The 23,303-nt window shown below is 38.1% G+C and overlaps 1 protein-coding gene across 1 annotated transcript in view; it reads left to right on the forward strand.

Moving 5' to 3' along the window:
- Positions 1 to 22,814, forward strand: part of LOC124795535 (E3 ubiquitin-protein ligase RMND5A) — an 87,292-nt gene extending 64,478 nt beyond the window's left edge. Inside the window, exons 7-9 of the mRNA XM_047259611.1 lie at positions 5,055 to 5,157; positions 13,507 to 13,661; positions 21,828 to 22,814. Of these exons, the coding sequence (XP_047115567.1) occupies positions 5,055 to 5,157; positions 13,507 to 13,661; positions 21,828 to 21,891 (322 nt within the window). The 3' untranslated portion in view covers positions 21,892 to 22,814. The remainder of the gene's footprint in view (positions 1 to 5,054; positions 5,158 to 13,506; positions 13,662 to 21,827) is intronic.
- The last annotated feature ends 489 nt before the right edge of the window (positions 22,815 to 23,303 follow it).

Genomic DNA, 23,303 nt, shown 5'->3' on the forward strand with positions numbered 1-23,303 from the left:
TATCACATGTACTCCTTGTGGTAGGGTAAGCCACGATGCTCCACTTTCACCTTTCCCCCATTCGAGCTCTTCCCATATACCTTGTGGGAGAACATCTTATTATTGTGCTCAGAAATCAGATGTGGAGGAAACATTAGTGGCAGTGAAACTAAGCTGGATCTGGTGGCCTGCTCAGATAGTCTAATGGTTAAGGTAACTGTAATAAGCAAAATATCCAGGTTCAAATGATAGTCTGACACATACTGTTGTCTCTACATATTCAAATTGTCACATTGTGACAAGCCCATTTCTCAAAGACTGATAGCTTCCATGTTTTTACTTTTAACACTGTCCATTAACTGAGCTTGATGATGATGATGATGATGATGGGTTTGACATTATCATTCAAGAGAGAGCACTGCTACAGCCACATGTATTCCATCATTCTGCAATCTTCAATTGCTTGGTACACTGTTTAGATTCATTGGGGCAGTTCTTTCTAGATGATGCAGGTTTCACAAGTGTTAGTGTTGTTTGAAACACTGCTCCAAATGATGAATGTTGTGATAATGTACAAAATACACTGCTCAACAATAGTTTGGAAAACTGTCGTAAAATGTAGTCTATGATACTAGAGATCTAATAAACCTAGGCACTTCATGTTTTATCCAGTTAGAGCCCATGTACTGGATGATATTTATTACTGACATGCGTGTGGCCATTTTCCAGTCATGTAAACATACCACTACCACAATGGCACACCACAAGAAGTCCAGTATCAAGAACTGCTTCATTCAGTTTGTATACGGCACTGCAGTAACATTCCACGTAGCAGCATACAACGCTTTTATAGGGTCAGGATAGTGGCTTTACTTTCAGCAGGTCATACACAGGAAGATGTTGCTGATCAGTTACTTGTCACTCAAAGTGGTTTGTCTAGGGTGTGAAGAAAGTACAGAGAGATGGGAAATGTGAACAATGGACCTCGCAGTGGTCATCCCCATACGACAACACCAATGCGGGATCGTTGCCTCCAACTGTCAGCTCACAGGCACCTGACACCAACTGCCAGAAATATTGGAAATGATGTCTCCTCCGCAACAGGGATTTGTATCTCAGACACAAATAATGTGTAGAAGATTGCATCAGGGTGGTCTTCATTCCAGAAGATCAGTGAGAAGTTTTGCACTGAACCAATGGAACCAATGCAGTCAAAGGCCTGGAGTCTGACACATCAACAGTGGACACATCAACAGTGAACCATTGTAGAGTGAAGTAATGTCATGTTTGCAGATGAGAACAGGATTGGTTTTCGACTGGACACTAGATGTGTTAAGGTTTGAAGAAGAACTAGATGACACTAGGAATGCTGATAAGTTCAGGAAGTCCGACTGTTTGCAGGTGGAAGTGTAATGTTCTGGATGACAATAACAATGGGACGGCGGACCCCTCAGTTCCGATCTACAGCGATTTGACTGTTTCCAAATACCTGCAGGAGGTACTACAAACAATTGTGAGGCCCTACAGATGTAAAGCCAGTGACAGCTTCATCCTAGTCACTGACAATGCAAGACCTGCTCTGTACTTTAGCAGTGTCTCGGTATCTTCAAAGATGCAACATCAGCCTAATGCGGTGGCCAGCAAAGTCCCCAGACATGATGCAGTTGAGTATGCATGGGACCTGTTGAAGGTGGCCATTGCACCGCATCCGAATCCCCTTGGCAATCTTCAGGACCTTATACCTCAAGATCGATGGTCTCATCCAGAGTATATGCACATAGTGGATGAACTCTGACGACTTAAAGTGTGAGTGTGGATCTGGGTTATATGTGCTTATTCCCCCAAACCACCTTCCACTTCTTTATGAGATGACTTACTTGGAATTTGCAGCCACTCTTCTGTACTGAATAGCCGGCTGCTGTAAACCCTCTTGACTTCTTCACCATCGAATAATGCTTGCTACAGGAATATTAGACACTCTCTACTTATGAAATAAGTGGACATACAAACTTTACTTTTCGTCAACTAACAATGTATTTGACCTCCATACACAATAAAAATTTCACTTTCCACATGAATATGTAACTTCCTGCAAGTCTCTCGTACAGTTGAACATTAAAAACAAATTGAGTTACTGTTAAAAGAAAGTTGGCTTGGATACCATGATCTTTCTTCACATGAATCGTAAAATGAGTCTTGCCTCTAACAAGGTTGCATCAAGAGTTCGGAAGAGTACTTTCTCAACTATTCTTGTTTTAATAACAGTAGTCAATGACACAATAAGCACAGAGTTGCATATAAACTCCATGGTTTGTCCTTACAGACTCACTAAAACATCTATGAATTGCCTGACAGGTACTTGTTGGTGCTGTCTGACCACTGCATCTACTTTCTTGCCCTGACTGATTTTAAACCTGCACACACAAACATGTAACATGCAATAGGTAGGATTGCACTATCCCACACTCATATCCAGAATATTGTGTGTTCGAGATGGTGGAAGGCTGAGTGGTTCTAGAATTTACACAGAAATTCTCAAATCACTACACTCTCTACTAAAGAATGATAATCATCAACATGAGATAAAGATTTCACTATTTTTGTTTTTAAGGTGTACACGTAGGAGAGGGCCTGCTTTGTTTTGTAATGATGTTTTGTAACTAACCAAAATCGTTCTTGTTTTCAGAAGGAATTAAGTTTATTTTGTTAATAAAGTACTGTACAAACCTCAGTGGGTGTACTATGAGAAGTCATTGTAGTAAACTCTGTGACATTCCACACTTTTGTTGAGATGTGTAATGTTGACCCTAAATAACGAAAAGTAAGAGGTCATCCACATGAGTGCTAAAAGGAACTCGTTAAACTTTGGTTACACGATAAATCAGTCTAATCTAAAAGCCATTAATTCAACTAAATACCTAGGTATTACAATTACGAACAACTTAAATTGGAAAAAACACATAGAAAATGTTGTGGGGAAGGCTAACCAAAGGCTGCGTTTTATTGGCAGGACACTTAGAAAGTTTAACAGACCTACTAAGGAGACTGCCTGCACTGTGCTTGTCCGTCCTCTTTTAGAATACTGGTGCGTGGTGTGGGATCCCTACCAGGTAGGACTGACGGAGTACATCGAAAAAGTTCACAGAAAGGCAGCACGTTTTGTATTATCGCGAAATATGGGAGAGTGTGTCACAGAAATGATACAGGATTTGAGCTGGAAATAATTAAAAGAAAGGCGTTTGTCATTGCGACGGAATCTTCTCACGAAATTCCAATCACCAACTTTCTCCTCCGAATGCGAAAATATTTTGTTGACACCGACCTACATAGGGCGGAACAATCACCACAATAAAATAAGGGAAATCAGAGCTCATACGGAAAGATATAGGAGTTCATTCTTTCCGTGTGCTATACGAGATTGGAATAATAGAGAATTGTGAAGGTGGTTCGATGAACCCTCTGCCAGGCACTTAAATGTGATTTGCAGAGTATCCATGTAGATGTAGGCGTAGATACACAATTATGAATTCTAACTTGCACAAAAATAGAAAAAAATTACAGTTTTGACAATAATAGACAACTGCATTGTTTTTGAGGAACACACAGTCAGCAACCATAACAAAACAGTATTGTCTGCAAAAAGTATCTCAAAGTAAGGGATTTTGCGCTTGCACCAAAACAAGGAATAAACAGTATTTTTTATTTGTTATTATTCTAGTGGTATTTACTAAAACTCTTATTAAATGTGGATGATGAATATTTCCTCCAGTTTTATTGTGACATTAACAGTTCAAAACTCAGTACTTTTTTTCACAAATTCTGTTGCTTTTGTGTTTTTTCTCATGTATTTACATGTATGATGTTAAACAAATATTGAATATAATAGAGGGAAACATTCCACGTGGGAAAAATATATATAAAAAAAAACAAATATTGAAAATGATGAAAACAAATGAGACTGTTAATTGTCTGGCGGCAACTGATTGAATGGCTGCTTCAGAGTCTTACACCTGTACACGAAATTGAAAATATTTTACTTTGGTATAAAACCGGAAAAGTGAGATAACCGACAAAACAAAATTAAAGTTTTTGTATTGCATACATTTACAGTAGTATTTCAAGCATTCAATGTTTACATTATAACAACAGTGTAGACTCAGTTTTTAGTATAATGATTCTTTCCTGGTGACAAATTCTCCTTCCATACACAGTTTCATTGTAGAATGGGTTACCTATTTGTGCGTTTTGTTTACATGTATGATGCTGTGACCACATTTAGTGTCATAAAGATCAGATGATGTGTTTGCTTCTGCTGTGTGCTGTACTGAATTGTTTCCCAATAAACTAGTGATTAGTGCAAAATCTGTTTCAAGCAGAGCTGGAGACTCCTATAAATGTTATAATCAAACAATAGAATGAGTCCGTCCAAGCAGTGCTTGATTTGTAATTTTTTAAGGGTTCTATTACTGTGACCTTCTGGGAGGGGGGTTGGGTTTGAAATTTAGTCTTCTTAAAATGTAGTTTTAACACTTTCCTGGGTATTTTAAAGGGGTGAATACAACATTTGTACTGGTAAAAAGTAAAATTTTATCACGCCGCACCTCAAACGCTGCAGTTCTGAATTTTTTTATTCATTAGAGGTACTGGTATGGGTGCATACTGTCACAAATCAAGCACTGCTTGGAAAGTATGTATTTCAGAAAATGAAAACTAAGGTAGGGATGGTGTCATGTCACTTGGCTGTTCTTAATCTGTGTGGTGAGTTAAATGTTGATGAAATGCATACAGTGTTTCTGAATTATAGTTAAATTTTACATTTGCATAAAAAATTAGAGGATACCACAAAATCAGAAAGAGAGGTATATAGTTTGCAGTTAATTTTTACACAAGGTGTTTGCCTTTAGAATAACACTTTTGTATAAAAACTTTCTTTCCAAGTCTCTTGTTTTTCAGTTAAGTCATTTTTATTGCCAATTTTGATGTAAAATATTTGTTGACAACCTAAAGAAAGCTTTATGCACATGGCTGAATTGTGATAGTGATGCTAACAGTTATTTAATGTTGCTTCTTAACAGTGTGAATGCTGGATGTACAGCACTGCCAGCTCTACTCAACATAAAGCAAGTTATGCAGCAGAGACAGGTCACTGGGATTTGGAATGGAAAAGATGAATTACCTGTAAGTTTATGAAATTCATGTAGCATTTGTGAATCTGAGTCGCATTTAAGTGACATAAATTTCCATACACCTTTGTGTAGAGTTTTTAATTCTTTACATTGCATTTCAGGCCTCTCTGATAAAATACATTATAATTTCTATATCTTTTAACATCTCTCTTGCATTTCATTGTTTCTGTGGCTGATGAATCATTTGACAGGAAATTCTATCCAAACACTGTGTTGGGGTTAAATTGAAAGTGAGGTGCATACAGGAAACTGAAAAGATATCCAGTTTCAAACAATGGAAAATCCAGGATGGGATAAAGACAATACAGGGTGATTCAGAAAGAATACCACAACTTTAGGAATTTAAAACTCTGCAATGACAAAAGGCAGAGCTAAGCGATATATGTCGGCGAATTAAGGGAGCTATAAAGTTTCATTTAGTTGTACATTTGTTCGCCATTTCAGCCAATAAAGTTTTTGGTCCCTTTTTCTTCGAAGGTGCTACTGTAACTGGACTACAGTATCTGGAGACGTTAGAGAATTGGCTGTTCCCTCAGCTCGAACAAGAAGCACAACAATTTATATTTCAGCAGGATGGAGCGCCACCACATTGGCACTTATCTGTCCGTAACTACTTGAACGTCAACTACCCGAGGCGATGGATCGGCCGCCAGGCAGCCCGTGACAGAGCACTTCATCACTGGCCTCCAAGAAGCCCTCATCTTACCCCCTGCGATTTTTTCTTATGGGGGTATGTTAAGGATATGGTGTTTCGGCCACCTCTCCCAGCCACCATTGATCATTTGAAACGAGAAATAACAGCAGCTATCCAAACTGTTACGCCTGATATGCTACAGAGAGTGTGGAACGAGTTGGAGTATCGGCTTGATATTGCTCGTGTGTCTGGAGGGGGCCATATTGAACATCTCTGAACTTGTTTTTGAGTGAAAAAAAAAAAAACCTTTTAAAATACTCTTTGTAATGATGTATAACAGAAGGTTATATTATGTTTCTTTCATTAAATACACATTTTTAAAGTTGTGGTATTCTTTTTGAATCACCCTATATTATGAAGGGGATAAATTATTACTCACCATATAGTGGATATAGTGGATAAGCTGAGCTGTAGACAGCCACAACAAAATGACTGCTAAACAAGTAAGCTTTCAGCCAAAAGACCTTCTGAATTGGACAAAAACACACACACACACACACACACACACACACACACACACACACACACACAAGACCACTCTGTCAGGCTGCCGAGGTCAGACTGCGAGCAACAGTGCATGATGGGAGAAGCAATCTGGATGGTGGGGTTTTGGAGGACACTGGGGAGGGAAGGGATAGCAGGATACAGGTAGGAGATGGTAAAGTGCTTGATGTTGATCTCCACCTCAAAGATGGCTACATCAGTATCTCCATCCATATTAAAATCTCCTAACCGCCAGCAGTACCTTCACTTCCACAACTGCCACCCATTCCATACATGAAGTCCCTCCTAGACAGCCTAGCTACCCATGGCCGTCACATTTATAGCGACGAGCAGTCCCTCTTGAAATATAGCAAGAGTCTCACTGAGCCTTCACGGACCATCTTTACCTTTCCAACTTGTTCAAAAACAGACCTCCCATGCCTTATCTTTCCAGTCACCCACCGGCTACCAAAGTCTCACCATATGACTTGTGACTCAGTAGCACCCAGGACTGGAGCAACTGAATATCATTCTCTGCCAGGGTTTTGTCTACCTCTTGTCGTGCCCTGGAATGAGGAGTGTCCTTCCAGCTATTCTTCGCACCCCTCCCACAGTGGTATTCTGCTGCCACCCAACCTATACAATATTCTCTTCCATCCCTATACAACCCCTGCTCCCAACCACTTGCCTCATGGTTCATATCCTTTTAATAGACTTAATGCAAGACCTGTCCTGTACATCCTCCCACCACCACTTAGTCCAGTTCTGTCACAAGCATCTCATATCTCATCAAAGGCAGGGCTGTCTCTGAAACCAGTCTACAAAATCTACAAGCTAAGTTGCTACCACTGTGCTTTCTTCTATGTAAGCATGACAACTAACAAGCTGTTAGTCTTCGTGAATGGACACTGAAAAACTGTAACTAAGAAACAGCTGGACCACCCAGTTGCTGAGCATGCTGTCCGACACAAGATCTTCCTTTCAATGACTGCTTCACAGTCTGTGCCATCTAGACCCTTCTATCAACACCAGCTTTTTTGAACTGTGTAGTGGGACCTCTCCCCACAATATATCCTTCAACATTTGTTAGTCACTGTCCTTCACCCACCTGTCCCCTTTCCTATTCCCACACTAGCGTTACACAGCCTTCTATTCCACCAATGCACCCACAGTTTCAATACTTCTGTCTTTTGCCACTCCTCCCCCCCCCCCCCCCTCCATTTCCCTCCGTCTAATCTCCTGATTGTACCTAGCTGCCCTACCCTCTCTCCACCACCCCCATGATGTTCTCACGAGAAGCACTTTACTGTCCCCCACCCCTCACCTGCTGTCCCTCCACCTTCCTGCCCCACCACCTGGTTACTTCTCCCATCATGTACTGCTGCTTGCAGTATGGCCACAGCAGCCAGAGACTGTGTGTGTGTGTTTAATTCAGAAGAAGGCCTCATGGGTGAAAGCTTACTTGTTTAGAAGTCTTTTTGTTGTGCCTGTCTGTGACTCAACATCTCCACCATATGGTGAGTACCAATTTATCCTTTTCATAGTATTGTCAAGATCTCTTATTTTATAGGCAGGTTGAAATAAAGGTTATATGGAATCGATGAAATAATTTTCGTGTAACAAGTGATGTGAGATTCAGTATTAACTGGGTCATTGCATGCCAAGTGGTCCAAAGGTTCCTGTATGACCATCACAGATTTTGATAAAATTGTGTATTAACAATGGCACATGTTCCCAGCGAACATTGGTAAAGTTTCATAATCATTAATTCAATACTACTGGAGATACTGTATAGTCATTTGTGGTAATATTTGCTTGAGAGAAGCAAAACTAGATAATCAGAAAACTAGGTCAGTGTGTGCAACTTTTTGCACTTCCTTAAGTGAAATAATAAAAGATGATTTCGTGGAGGATTTGGTTAAGGATAATTTGAAGCAAAGTCGGCCACAAAAGTAGGCAGTTGGAAAAAAAATGGAGTTTAGTCATTTTTTATATCTCTGGAAGTAACTGTATGATAAACCTGAAATATTTTGCATAATAACTTATCAATACAAGGTCTGCGAATATAAAATTTCATTTTCCTACTACTGATAAATTGAGAGCAAAGTTGGCAATTTTTTTTTAAAAAAAAATGGCTGTTTTTTGCCCACTTTCACAAAAAAGTCACTCTGAAAACTAACCATTTTCATTAGAAAGAACCTTTAAACCACCTAAAAACTATATTTGGTTTTGAAAAATGAGCACAAAAAGCCCTGAAAAACAATGAAAAGGTGGAGATGCATTGAAAATGGTCCCATATTCTGCTGGTACTCAAATCTGACATCTTTTATTGTGTTGTACAATTGTTTGGTTCTGTCTGGAGAAGCCAACAGCAAAAGTCTTCATCACTAGGAAGTGAGATAAAGTTCAAATAACTCGAAAAACTTGAAAAAAAGGGTGTCTTTTGTCATGTCTCTTTGTCACATATTTTAGTCTCTTTTTCTGCTATAACTACAGAATCAAACTGGTTGTAAACTTCGCAATTTAACTGTGTGTTACCAAGGCAGCGGGGATCATGGTATGATAGTAAAATTGTTGCATAACAGTTGCAGCTCATGTCGTATAAATAGCCTGCTGGTTTTACATCACTGTCGCATTGTGAAAATTTTTGTAAAGTGCACAGCAGTCTTCCTGACATTTTTTGGAATGTATTCATATTGTAGAGAATTATTAGTATGTCTTTTTATTGTGTAATCCTACTACTGTGCTAGTAGTTCTGGTTTAAGGTATAGCACACTTTTGTGTTAGCATAGTTTGTCGTTAATGTGGAACCTTAGTGTACACATGAAAAATTGTATACATGTGCTGGTATGATTTATGGTGGCTGTACTGCTGTATCCTGTTGTAGTGAGAAAACAAGCATCCCCATCACCAAAGGGATCACACCTGATAGTTGTGCCACAGGTTCCCAAACCCGATAAGGGTTTCTTTACACAGGATCGCAAGCTGCTGATATGATATGTTTCTGTAAGTGTCAGAGGCCAAAGCTAGAAGGGATTTCCTTTAGGATCCTAACCTTATGTTTACGTCAAGCTGCTTGAATTTGCTATAGGTTCTGTTAATTCACTGTAGAATGTCATGAGGAAAACTATACTGCCAGCCAGATGATATCACTGATGGGTTTGGGAAGAAATTTTGATAAGACAGAACCCAAAAACATTACAATTTTTAAATCTGATTATCTCAAATTATAAGAGCCACAAAAGAAAACTATTCTTTTTATTGGATTCCATATCTTATTTCATGTTTTATAAAAAGAATTTTATAGAGCTGAATGCTGTAGAGATGTCTTTTTTTTTTTTTTTTTAAAAAAAAAAAAAAAAAAAAAAAAAAAAAAAGAGACAATGGCAGTTACTTGCAGTTTTTCTGACTCAAGCTCATTTCCTTGCTATCAGGACTTTTGATATCATCTTCCACAGAGAGTATTAAACAGTTATTGTAGAACATAGTAAAAGGTGTCATATGTAATAAGGGCCAGCTGAATATCGGTCCATTTTCAGTACACGTCCACCTTTTCGTTATTTTTTTAGAAATACATATGCTCACATTGCAAAATCAAATATAGTTTTTAGGTGGTTTAGAACATGGTCTTTCTAATGAAAACTGTTTAAAAGAGTTCTTTGTAAATGTGGGCCAAAAATAGTCATTGTTGGCATATTTAGAAATATTGTTAACTTTGCCCTCAATCTGTAAGCTGTTGGAAAACAATAGGAGAATAAAATTTTATTTTATATGACTTTACATTGCTAAGTTATTACATGCAAAGTTTTAGGTTTATCCCACAGTTACTTTCGATGATATATAAAGCTAAACCTCACATTTTTTCAGGTGTCAGATTTTTTTTGCTGACTTTGCTTCAAATTATCTTTATGAAAATTACCCAGGAAACCCTTTCTTACTATTTTGCTTAAGAGACTACTGAAGTTTGTACAAGGTAACCTAGTTTTGTTTCTTTCTGGAAAATATTACCAGAGATATTGTCTCAAAGTTGCTGAAAACTTATGGGCACGCATTGGATAGCTGCACTGTGGGCTGAAACAAAGGACTGTATTTCTGGAAGTATTAAACTGGTCAAAGTAAAACTTTACCAATTCAGTGGGAACCCGTAGGAAAGTTCACACAAAATTACAGCAAAATCCACGACGATCACGCAGGGATTTGTTCCGAAATTAGACCACTTGGCATGGAATGGCCAAGCATGGTATAATACATATTCGTGTGTAAAATATGTTTTTATAGGTGGTTCCTCCTCCTCCTCCTCCTCTTCCTCCTGCTGCAGCTGCTGCCGCTGTGGCAGTGGTGTTGGTCGTGGTGGTGGTATAATGGCAACATATTTGTGGTTCCCAAATGTGTGGTTGAATCTGTTTGTGTCATGGATACTTGAGAATGACTCTGATAGTTTTTGCTTAAAAATAACTATTGTTGTTGTTGTGGTCTTCAGTCCTGAGACTGGTTTGATGCAGCTCTCCATGCTACTTTATCCTGTGCAAGCTTCATCATCTCCCAGTACCTACTGCAACCTACATCCTTCTGAATCTGTTTAGTATATTCATCTCTTGGTCTCCCTCTACAATTTTTACCCTCCACGCTGCCCTCCAATACTAAACTGGTGATCCCTTGATGCCTCAGAATATGCCCCACCAACCGAACCCTTCTCCTAGTCAAGTGATGCCACAAATTTCTCTTCTCTCAAATTCTATTTAACACCTCCTCATTAGTTATGTGATAGCGGAATAAAATATGTAGAGGATGTTACAATAAACTGACACTGAATATGGATAGCATAAATGGCTAATATAAGTAATTAACAAAGTGACCACGTAATTTGTCACCGCTTGCCAAACTCGTTGGATTTGTGCCACTATTTGAACAGTTTTATTCACAATTCTAACAGTGGAAAGTCCAGGGTGGAATAACTATGATATGAAAAGGATAGATTGCTAGTTGTCACAAAGGTGAGGCACTGAGTTGGAGACAGGCATAATGAAAAAGAATGCTGAATAGTTAAACTTTCAGGCAAAGTCCTCCTCCTGAAGTAGAAAATGCACATAGTGTGTACGTGTGTGCGTGTGTGCGTGTGTGTGTGTGTGTGTGTGTGGACTTTGTCTTAAAGCTAAAAATATTGAGCATGTGCCTCCTCTGTGGTGTGCAGCAATCTATCCTTTCCGTATTGTCATTCACAGTTCCCCACTTCTAAAACACAAAGAGAGTGTGTAGTTGCAGGCATTTACAATGTGGGGGAGGGACTTTTTGATAATCTGATAGAAAAAGAAATGACTCAAATGGAAGACATTGGGGATCTAGTATTAGAGCCAGAGTTCAATACAGCTTTGGAAGACTCGCAGTCAAATTAAGTGGCAGACATAGATAACATTCATTTGGAATATCTAAAATTATTGGGGAACTGACAATAAAATGACTATTCAAGTTGGTTTGTATAATCTGTCAGTGGAGACATTCCATCGGACTTTTGGAAAAATATGATCCACACTATCCCAAAAATAGGAAGGGCAGATAAGTGTGATAACTATCGTTTAGTCGGTTTAACAGCTTATGCACTGAAGAAAATCATGCATGACAGACAAAGTGAGGAGGATATAAGAAGCAGATTTATCATAGGCGAAGAGGACATTCCTGGCAAAAAGAAGTTACTAGTGTTAAACACATGACTAAATAAGAGAGAGACATTTTTGAGAATGTTCGTTTGGAACACGGCATTGCCTGGAAGGGAACTTTGAGAAAGTTGGAAAAGTAGATAATTGAAGTGTTGAGATATGGTGTTATCGAAGGATTTTGAAAATTAGTTGAACAGATAAGATAAATGAAGTAGTTCTCCATAAAATCAGCAAGGAGAGGAACGTGGTGGAAAAAATTAACAGGATGAAGGGTTCAGATGATAGAACATGTGTCAAGACATAAAGCAATAACTTCCAAGGGACTTGAGGAACCTGTAGAAGGTGAAGCTGTAAGGGAGGACAGGTATTGGAATATATCCAACAAATAATTGTGGGCATTGGGTGCAAGTGCTACTCTGACATAAAGAGGTTGGCACAGGAGAGGAATTTGTGGTGGGCTGATCCAAGTAGTCAGAATGATGTATTTTCTTTAAACACACACGCACGCACGCACGCACACACGCACACACACACACACACACACACACACACACACACACACACACACACACACACACACACAGAGAGAGAGAGAGAGAGAGAGAGAGAGAGAGAGAGAGAGAATGTGTGTTTCTGCCAAGTAGTAATTATTTTCTGAAAGAATAGATTGCACTGTGGAGTAATTACCAGTGTAAAGGTGCTTGCAGAATGTTAATAGGTTAATGCAGTTTGCTGTTCCGTTTTAGATGTAAGGATGTTACATATGTAAAAGGATTCTGTAATACTACTCACTAAGGGATTAGTAAATAAAAATAGAGTAGCTCTGCGTACTTACAATATCAGTTCTACACATTACTGGATGACATAATTTTCAAATATGTGTAATACATTCTTTTGGAATAATTTCTCGTAAAAACATATTTTGATCTCTCTGCAAATCAGCCATGTACTGTAACATCTGCACTTCTAGAATTTTGGCTAAAAATCAATTGAATATGTTTTCGAACAAAGAATCCCCAAGTTCTTAAAAGTGTGGGTGGTTCCTGTCAGCTTCAGTTGACAGCAAAACTCTCACAATGCAATCATGCAAAATTCCTTATTGGGCTAGTTTTTACAATGGCTTTGTCCAAGTTTTGTACATTGTATTTAGTGTATACAGTGGAGTGTATATGACAAGTGTATGTTAAACATAACATATTGGTGTATTGTTATATGTGAGTTTTTTAATGAGATGAACAAAACTGGAGAAACTTGATGTCATCAGATGGGGCTTAGTTCCTTGGCGAAAAGTCCACCACCGAAGGAATTTCTTATACCTGAAGTGTGATATATTTCAAACCAGTGTTGTTTGTTAGAGGAGATTGTTTAATGTTGCATACAATATTTAAAAAAGGATACCTGAAATTCCCCAAAACATCCGAGTAATATGCAGTACCAATTTAAAATTTTAGTAAATATATTTGAGAAACAAAAGTGATATTTATTACTTTTTAATTATTTTTTCCAACAGATAGAGATAGACTTGGGGCAAGAGAGTCGATACCATTCTGTGTTTGCGTGCCCTATCTTAAGGCAACAGAGTACAGAATCAAATCCACCAATGAGACTGATATGTGGACATGTTATTTCTCGTGATGCCCTCAACAAGCTCAGCAATGGAAACAAGTGAGTATTGAGTTTTAGCTGTTCAGCTGAGGAAAAGAAATGGACATCTAATTTGAAAATGAGGACAATATCTGCATATTACAGAAACTTTACAATCCATGTATCTATTTCTTGCTAAAGTAACCTTGAATGAATATTAAGAGAGGCAATTGATATTGTAAATTTCTTCTGTTTGGCTTACCCATTGCTTACTTTTGTGACTTCCCGTTTCTGTAATACTTCAGAAAATTCATTTAGTTTGGTGGACTTCACATTTCTTTGAGGTTATTTGCACTATCTTGGACTCTTGCTTTTATTTTTTCCATACTTCACAGTTTACTCTTGCTTTATACCCTCTTTGCTTCACATCACTGACATAATTTCCCCTTCAGGCCCTGGTTTCTTATCCATTGCAATAATCGTTGAAGTGATGGAACTGCAGCTTTACATGTAGACACAAAAGAGGATAATTAATTTGTATTTTTATTTCTATTGTCTTTTACAAATTTTCCTTTCCAGCGTTACTATTACTATAAGTTAATAGCATTCTCATTTGAGAAGGCTATTCATTACTACACTCTAAACTTCCCAGTTATTCCCTATGGAATACGTAGAGTTGGGAAGTATTCTATAGAGGTCTCATTTTAATCATTCTGATATTTGCAGTACTAAGTTCTTTGTGGTACAGTTATAAATTGTCCAGCATCCTGTCTCTGCCATATTGCAGTATCAATTGGCTTACTCTGCTGTATATAAGCCACTCTTATGTCTGCTTGGTACTGAAATCAAAATAAGTGTTAACTACATGATGATCTATATTATTTTTAAAAAAATCTCAGTGCTGACCTTTCTGTCGAGATGTAAGACAAACCTTGGAAAAATAGACTTCCATTGGACATAAGAAATTTGTTGCAATGTATCATCATTTGATGGAAACAATGTCTTAGGTCATTAAAGTTGTTCATAGCACCTCCAATGAGTTTTGTTCTGCTTCTTCTGCATTCTGAAAACATTGACCCTTTAGGTCCATTCTAAGAAATACATCCAGTGCGTAGGGTGGATGTGAAACTGTTATCATTTCATTTTTGAGTGAAAAATTACGTGACACTGTGACGATGAGTATTGTCTGGATGATGAAGCAGAAAGCTACATGCTCTCTCGCTGCCAAAGCAACAAACAGTTTTCTTAACAGAAAACAGAACATGATCTTCTGTCACAGCCACAATGACAACAAGTTGAATATGTGAAACAGTGTCTAGCTTCCTGATCCAATTTATGCCACCTCATAGATTAAAGTTAGTTAGGTGATTGAAAACCACCACTTGAGATGGCTTTAAAAATGTCGTGAAACTATATGTACCCGATTATAAGACGAACAATGTATGAAAAGACAGATTGCTACTTACTGTAAAGAAGACATGTCAAGTTGCAACCACGACTGCAAACTCCAGCATCTCGGAACAGAATGCAGCATCACTTGGGATGCAAGCAGCAATCTGGAGGGGATGGAAAAGGAGAAGGGGAAGGTACAGTAGTGTACAGATGGGGAGAGAGACAAATGCTGTGTGGTGGAGTGTGCAGGGACTAGACTGCCAACAGGCACAGTGTGATGATGTTGTGGGGCAGAGAGATGGGGGGAAAAAAGGAGCAGAGTGGGGAAAGATGGGCGGATGTGTTGGCAGAGGGATGCAAATAAATGGGGTGGGAGATGAGAATGGAGAGAAGGTGGTAGGACGGAGAGGGTGGAAAGGTGGAGGATGTGGGGAGAGTATGTTACCATAGGTTGAGGCCGGGGTAATTAAGGGAGAGGAGAATATGTTGCAAGGATAACTCCTGTCTGCGCAGTTTAGAAAAGTTGGCGGTGGAGGGAAGGATCCTGGTGGCTCAAGTAGTGAAGCAGCCATTGAAATCAAGTCTGTTATGTTCAGCTGCTTTCTGTGCCACAAGGGTGGTTTACTTTGCTCTTGGCCACAGTTTGGCAATGGCTGTTCATCCTGAAGGATAGCTGGTTGATAGTCATACCAATATAAAAACTGTGCAGTGATTGCAACAGAGCTGGTAAATGATATGGCTGCTTTCACAGGTGGCCCAGCCCCTGATGGGTTGGGATAAACCTTTGACAGGACTGGAATAGGAAGTGCTGGGTGGTTGGATTGGGCGGGTTTTGCACCTGGGTCTTTCCATAGGGATAGGATCCTTGTGGCAAGAGGCTGGGATTGGGAGAGGCATAGGGATGGACTAGGATGTTGTGGAATTTGGGTGGTTGATGGAACACCACTTGTAGGAGGATTGGAAAGTATCTTGGATAGGATGTCCCTCACATCAGGGCACAATGATAGGTAATTGAAGCCCTTGCGAAAGAAGTAGTTAAGTTGTTCCAGTCTGGGATGGTACTGGGTGATAAAGGAAACACTCCTTTGTGGCTGGTACTTGTGGGTTCTCCACTCCCATAACTTATTCCAGCCTCAACCTACGGTAACATACTGTCCTCACATCCTCCATCCAACAGTTTCCACCCCCTCTGTCCTATCATTTCCAACCCATTCTCATCTCCCACCCTGTTTGTTTGCAACCCTCCGCCAACCCATCTGCCCCCCCCCCCTCCCTCTCCCCCCCCCCCCCCCCCACAACCTCCTGACACTGCGCCTGTTGGCAATCTAGTCCCTGCACACTCCACTACACAGCATTCGTCTCTCTCTCTCTCTCTCTCTCTCTCTCTCTCTCTCTCTCTCTCTCTCTCTCTCCCCCCCCCCCCCCGCCCCCCCCCCATGGTGTTGCATTCTGGCCGGAGATACTGGAGTTGGCAGTCATGGTTTGTGTGTGTGTTGATATTCCTACCTGGAGTTCCCATTGTTCGATTATAAAATGAGGTTTTTCCCACATAAGTCATTCAAAAAATACAGGGTCGTCTTACATTCGCAGATTAAAGCGCTGTTTCTAAGGTCAACATTTGTATGTTGTGTCATAGAATAATATAGGGAACATCTTGCATTTGTAGTTAAAGCTGTGACTATTACGGTTACGTGAAGATTTATTTTGGAGACTTCAGATAGTTTGTATAGAATCACAAAAGTGCTGACATTAGTGTCTGTACTTCTGCTTCTGATGTACTCACAGGCAATGTCCATTTTGGCTGCGATATGTTTCAGTGGATTGTTATTTAATACATTTAATTCCTTCTTTCACAAGGATTTGATTTTATTTATTTATTTGTATATTTATTTAACTTCATGTGCGACATGCAAGCACCACAGCCAACTGTTGTTCATCCACTGCGTAACGTGGATTGACCACTGCTACACCTGCCACATAGCACAAAGATGTTGAGAGGACGAGCTCCATGGCACTGCATCCTTGCCTGCATAGATGCTGTTATTTTTTTAAACAATGTATCACTATTAACTATTTTTTCTGGGTTTCATCAGAGAAAGTTGCCACAAAAGTAATAATACCTTTTAATTAGCTCCATTGAGCATAATGTAACATTAATTTTAGCAAAAAATATTATAGATTAACAAAAGAACAAACTTGCCTTACTTGTAGCAGTGATAAAAAAAGAGCTCACTTTTCATTTGTAGTCAGAGCTGGATTGACGTAGAAATTGGACAAATATGCAACATTATTATATACATCTGCTGGAGATGGCAAAAGTCTAGTTAGAGGCATCGTAACATGTTTCGTGTAGCAGTGTTGTCAATGCTCACCATGGGATATGATGGGAATGAAAGTGGGGGTGGCGGCTGCTGGTTCTAAACAGCCAGTGAATGAGCAGCGGGTAAATGATACATTTGGAAGCAAGAGATGAAGGAAATTATTGGCACATTCTTACATCAATACAGATGTGAAATCTGCTGTGTATTCAGAAAGAACAACTTTGTTTTCAGGTCCCACCATAACCGCACCCTCGGACATTCGTAAGAAACAGAAAACTATGACAGCAAAGATTATAACTTTCATTGCTACTCTTCACTCACAACAATTTCAGCTGTGTCGTGGGGTCCCACACTAACCATCACATTGGAAATGATGACGAATTTGTGACAGCCAAGATTACATGTTTCATTGCTGCTCTTTTCTCGCTTCTCTTCAGTTAGGTGAAAGTATCGTCCCAGGTATTGATACCACTGACGATGATAATGATTAAAAATAGTAGTATGACAGACAACAGGCTTAGATGGTAAGCAAAAAAGGAAGTAAAGATAAAAAATAATCCAAACCATTTCTTTTTGTTCATCTTATTTTTCCTTGTTTGGCCAGAATGTAGACAGTTAATAAATGGCATAAGTTTAGAATAGATATCATGTTAACTTCCCTATACAGATACAGTTGACACTTTATAATTTCAAATAGGAGTTCAATTAACTCGGAGGGACAGAGTGAAAAAAATCAAACTAATGAGAGTTTTATTGAAAGTAAATTGTAGCACCTACAGTTTACATATGAACATAAAATAATACATACATAAATATTTTATTAGTCACTAGTATTATCCAATGATTTTTTGATGGTGAAGAGAGCTGAGAAGAAATAATCACTCTCTATTCTTAGAGTATGGGAGAGCGGGCTATGGAATATGACTATCCCTCTCTCAATGTGACGAGTTGTTGTTCTTTGTTACTTCCTGGTACTCATCTTCAAAGGCCAACATGAATGAAATCCTCAAAAGTTAATTCACCACAGCTAGGCAGAAGTTCCCACCCTCAGTCTGGTGGGATTGAATTTGTTAATTCTCATGACTATGATGGCTGTTCCACATTTTCTCTTTGCATTACAAACCCTACAGTTTATGAAGCAGGTCTAAAGTGGTAGAGCTGATGGTTTTTTCCAGGACTTATCAATCATAGTTATAGCAGTAAAAACTGTCACATTCACTTTATTACCATTTTCATTGCTATCCAGCATAAGTAAAACAAGTTCTCTGCAATAGAGAGTTTAAGTCTTTTTTTGGTAAGGTCTTATGGGACCAAACTGCTGAGATCATCGGTCCCTTTAAAATTTTGTGTTATGCCTTGGTCCAATGGTAGCAACCTTGACATTACGTTGCATGGGAAAAAAATCAGTATTACATTACCTAATAGTGGTGGGTAGTTATATACAGTGCAGTTGTTCAACAACAGTAAAATTTTGCGTTTTGCCTTTTTCATATTATGTGGTGGTCTTCAGTCCTGAGACTGGTTTGATGCAGCTCTCCATGCTACTCTATCCTGTGCAAGCTTCTTCATCTCCCAGTACCTACTGCAACCTACATCCTTCTGAATCTGCTTAGTGTATTCATCTCTTGGTCTCCCTCTACGATTTTTACCCTCCACGCTGCCCTCCAATACTAAATTGGTGATCCCTTGATGCCTCAGAACATGTCCTACCAACCGATCCCTTCTTCTGGTCAAGTTGTGCCACAAACTTCTCTTCTCCCCAATCCTATTCAATACTTCCTCATTAGTTATGTGATCTACCCATCTAATCTTCAGCATTCTTCTGTAGCACCACATTTCGAAAGCTTCTATTCTCTTCTTGTCCAAACTATTTATCGTCCATGTTTCACTTCCATTTTTCATATTATTATTAACTAAGTCAGATGTTCATTAAACAATTCTGTCATCATTTAGGATTTTTTTTTTTTTTTTTTTTTTTTTTTTTTTTTAGCTATAATTCGTGAGAAGTGATTTTATTGCCGTGGAAAAGTGTGGTTTTGTGGATTTCCCTGCTATGATTGGTTTGAACTTCTGAGGTCTATTATGTTACAGGCTAGAAGGACAATTATTCTGTCCTTGTTCAATTTTTGTCCTTGACACTTTTTGTCTTTGAATGTTAGGGTGTGATTAGGATGAGATTTGTAAAAAAGCAGCACAGATTGTGTGTGTTGAATATGTTGCATGTGTCTTAGCCATTCAGAAGTTGCTTATTTCATGAATCCATTCAGTGCAAAGGGAATTGTTGATGTTGAACTCTCTCCACAGAAATTTAAAAAACATTTTTAAAAATTTTAGAACCACCCATCACTTGCTGCAAATCTTTCAATCCCAAGAGACTGAGCAAAGTACTTTGGGTTTTTTCTTCAACACGAAACCATCCATGGGAACATTTTGTTCTCTAAACTGATTTATCCATGTGAATAAGCACTCCTCAAGCTGGAGAAATTGCCCTGATGTGACATGTTTCTTCCTGTGACCAAGACACATCTGGTGATACAATCTTAATGTAGATGGTAGTGTAGTGAACTGTTTTATTCTCGACAGCTAATAGCAAGCTTTTCTTCATTAATTGAAAGACACTTGTTCCTTATAGCATCTATGCCATTTAATAGTTTCAAGAAACGTGGGTTCACTACAACACAGTCTGAAAGCAGACTGCAGATTGAATGGGGATGAGAATGGCAATGGCAATGGGAACGTTGAAGAAACAATAGACAGGGAGTCTGTGCCTGTACTGGGAATCACAAAAGTAGCGAACTTCAAATTATAGAAAATGTTGGAGCTCTGACTGCAAATTATAAAGTGTTGGCGAGATGCCTTCACCCCTACAACTTGAAATTACTGAGCAGACCAAAACGCATTGATTTTTTTCAATTTATCGACCACTCTTCAGGGGACCAGGAAAACATTTCAAATTTTGAGTGTTTCACATTATCAGTTGTCAAATTATCCAAAGTCAACTTTACTTGATATCAGTGAAATGATTTGTAATTTTGATTAGCCTGAATATGTTAGAAATAAAATTTCCTGAAAGAGTCTTTTTATATTCACGATTGTCCTATACTTGGCTAAATTTGATAGGTTTATGTACTCTGAGTGTGACTTGGTGACCAAGTTTGTAAAAGTCTAACTACAAATCCAATGTTTAGTCCTCAGTCTGAAAATTTTTTATCATTTGTTGCTTCTTTTGCCTTTGGCTGTTTTATGTGAATGAGAAAATTAACTATTTGCGGTATGTTCAGAGTCCACATTAAATTGTAAGCCAGGTTAAGTGTCAAGGGAAGGCAAGTGTGTACCACCTGTGATAGGACCATGCCTAGTAAAGTATTGTGATATTCAAACCAACCTTTGAATGGGAACAAATTTTTGTACCTTACCGAACCAGAATAGTCTGTCCAAATTGTTATCTTCCTCTTGCCGTCCAAATATCTGCATTCATGGCTGTTAATCCTTATGATGAGATTTCAGGGTTGAGCAGATTGATTATCTTGCAAATACTGATAGAAAGTAAGTATGTAATAGAGAAGTTTGTTAAGTATCTATATATTTGAATTTGTCAAGATTTCAACTGGCATATTACTTGGCCATAATGTATTGTTCTTGTTCTGACAAGATCATGAATACATCCATATGAAATTCCAGAAACACACAAAGCCAGTAGTTGTTCTGAACTTGTCATATAAACAATAATTGTACAGTAGTTCAGAAAGATCCTAAAATGGTGAATGGAGTGCTTCTGGATATGCAGAAGTGGTTGAGATTCCACAGACAGGTGGTTAAGAGTTCGTAAAGGGGGTCCATCCATGCTCTGAGAACAGCAGAGCTTTAGCACATAAATTGATAGACTGATTTCACGGTGACAGTATTACGTAATGAGAAAAAGTCTTATCTGGTATTCAATAGAAGATAATTTTAAATTATTGAGGTTTTTAAAAAGTAGTGAGAGGAGGAGGGGGGCTATACCCACAGTGGAAAGATACTCGAAACAGAAGTGATTGGAATCAACACTCTTAGGTTTGTGAGTCAGAGAAAAAACACTACGAAAATCATAAGGTAAGGGGAACTAGGTAAATTGTCAAAGTAAAGTGATTGCAATAATATTCAGGACAGTCTACTTAATGTTTATCTTTCATGGACTTCTCCTGTTTAAAATAAAGCATACATTTCTTGCCATACACTATCCTTGATAGTCAATGAGAAATTGGTTGGAATGGTTCGTACCTACCACTAGGTGGCTGCAATTGTGTTTGATGTGTGACAATCTTTCTCCTTCTGTAATTACTGTTTTAAAATTATATGGAATTACATAATGGAAGTAGTGGTGATCATGAAAATGAGGACTAGCAATTATTCTTCCTTGACAGTAAAAACCTCTCTAAGTTGTTTTGCATTCAGTACAGTAAGGATCACAATTTTTAAAGTGACATGAATGTTGACAAATTGCATTTAGTAGTTAAATTTATTTATCTTGTTTTTTTTTTTTTTTCCTTTCTAGATTGAAGTGTCCATACTGTCCAGTGGAGCAGAATCCGTCTGATGCTCGACTTATATACTTTTAGATATTTTTGTGTGCAGTGCATTGCAGCTGCCGAGTTTTGTATCCCTTCTGAAGTGCAGTGCTGTTCAGAACAGCTTTGTATTTTACCAAGACAAAAATAAGAACAAGTAACTGATATGTTCAAATGTAGATTTTATATTTTAACGCTGCACTGATTATTGTTTCTGAAAATGTGAATGTAGTGTATGTATAATGTAAATAATAGAAATGCATATAATTTATATTTGTCCAAACATTAGTGTTGTGCAGTTGTGAAACCAAGCTATCATTGGACTTGGCAGTACCTCTTACTTCCTGTGATATGGAATGTCATAGTGTGAAAGAAAATAAGCAAAAAATAAGGGAAAAATATTTAAAAAAATTGTGTGAAAAGATTGATTTACTGAACTGAATGTATGTCTATGAATAGTGTTGTGAAAACTATGAGACTGTGGATGGATACCAAGATTTTAGAGCACAAATTATGTTAGAAACGTGGTTTGTGAGAGAAAAATGGGCATAAGCCATTCATTGTATAGGTGAAATGTATATATTTTCATTATGTGACTTGCAAACTATTACTCTTGAAATGTGATTGTGACCAGACACCTGTTAAATCTGTGACATACAAAATGTTATACAGGTTTTAGTTCTAAGAATGTGTCAAACATTATTATAATTAAAGGCTTGATTCCATCCTAAATGTATCAATACAAGCAGTGGAAAAAGCAATTAAATACGTTTGTCTGGAAGTAATATACATTGCTACACTGTTTGTACTTAATGTTGTGTAGTGACAGATCTCATAAAATATTTTATTTCGGAAATCAAATTAAAAGTGTTTCTTGATGTCATTACCAGAGGTGCAGAATTATGGAGTCATTTTTCTACTTCTGCTTTTACATTTAACCATTGTTATTTTGTATGGACATAATTTTTGTATGATTAAACCATAAACTCCTGCATAAATTACAAAAAAAACTGTATATATCATTTCTTTTTTCAGATATCCATTTTGATTTATTTTTAGGAACTTGGGTTAAAGAAGAATCTAAATTTTGCTTGGAACACAAGAATCTTGGGAGTTGGTGCATGTTTGTCATCTTATATTCCCATAAAAAAGTCCTCCATGATTTTTATAATTATATCACAAGTATCTTCTAAACTGTACCCATAGGGTCATTTTTTTTCTTTTGTACATAATGTAGATATCATGAATGCCTATAACACAGATTTATGTAATAATATTGTTAGATGTCTTCCTGTTATTGGTTTTCTTTTTCTAGTGGCAACACTCACAAACTCCTTATTCTGTACCTCACTGCGCTAAATAGCCAGACTTACCCAAGCTACATGATTTTTTTTCATCATTTTAGTGTTGGGCCTGATGGTCTAGCAGCAAAGCACGTATCTAGAAACCAAAAGGATTCAGGA

The sequence above is a fragment of the Schistocerca piceifrons genome, chromosome 1, assembly GCF_021461385.2.
Source record: "Schistocerca piceifrons isolate TAMUIC-IGC-003096 chromosome 1, iqSchPice1.1, whole genome shotgun sequence".
Taxonomy (NCBI): domain Eukaryota; kingdom Metazoa; phylum Arthropoda; class Insecta; order Orthoptera; family Acrididae; genus Schistocerca; species Schistocerca piceifrons.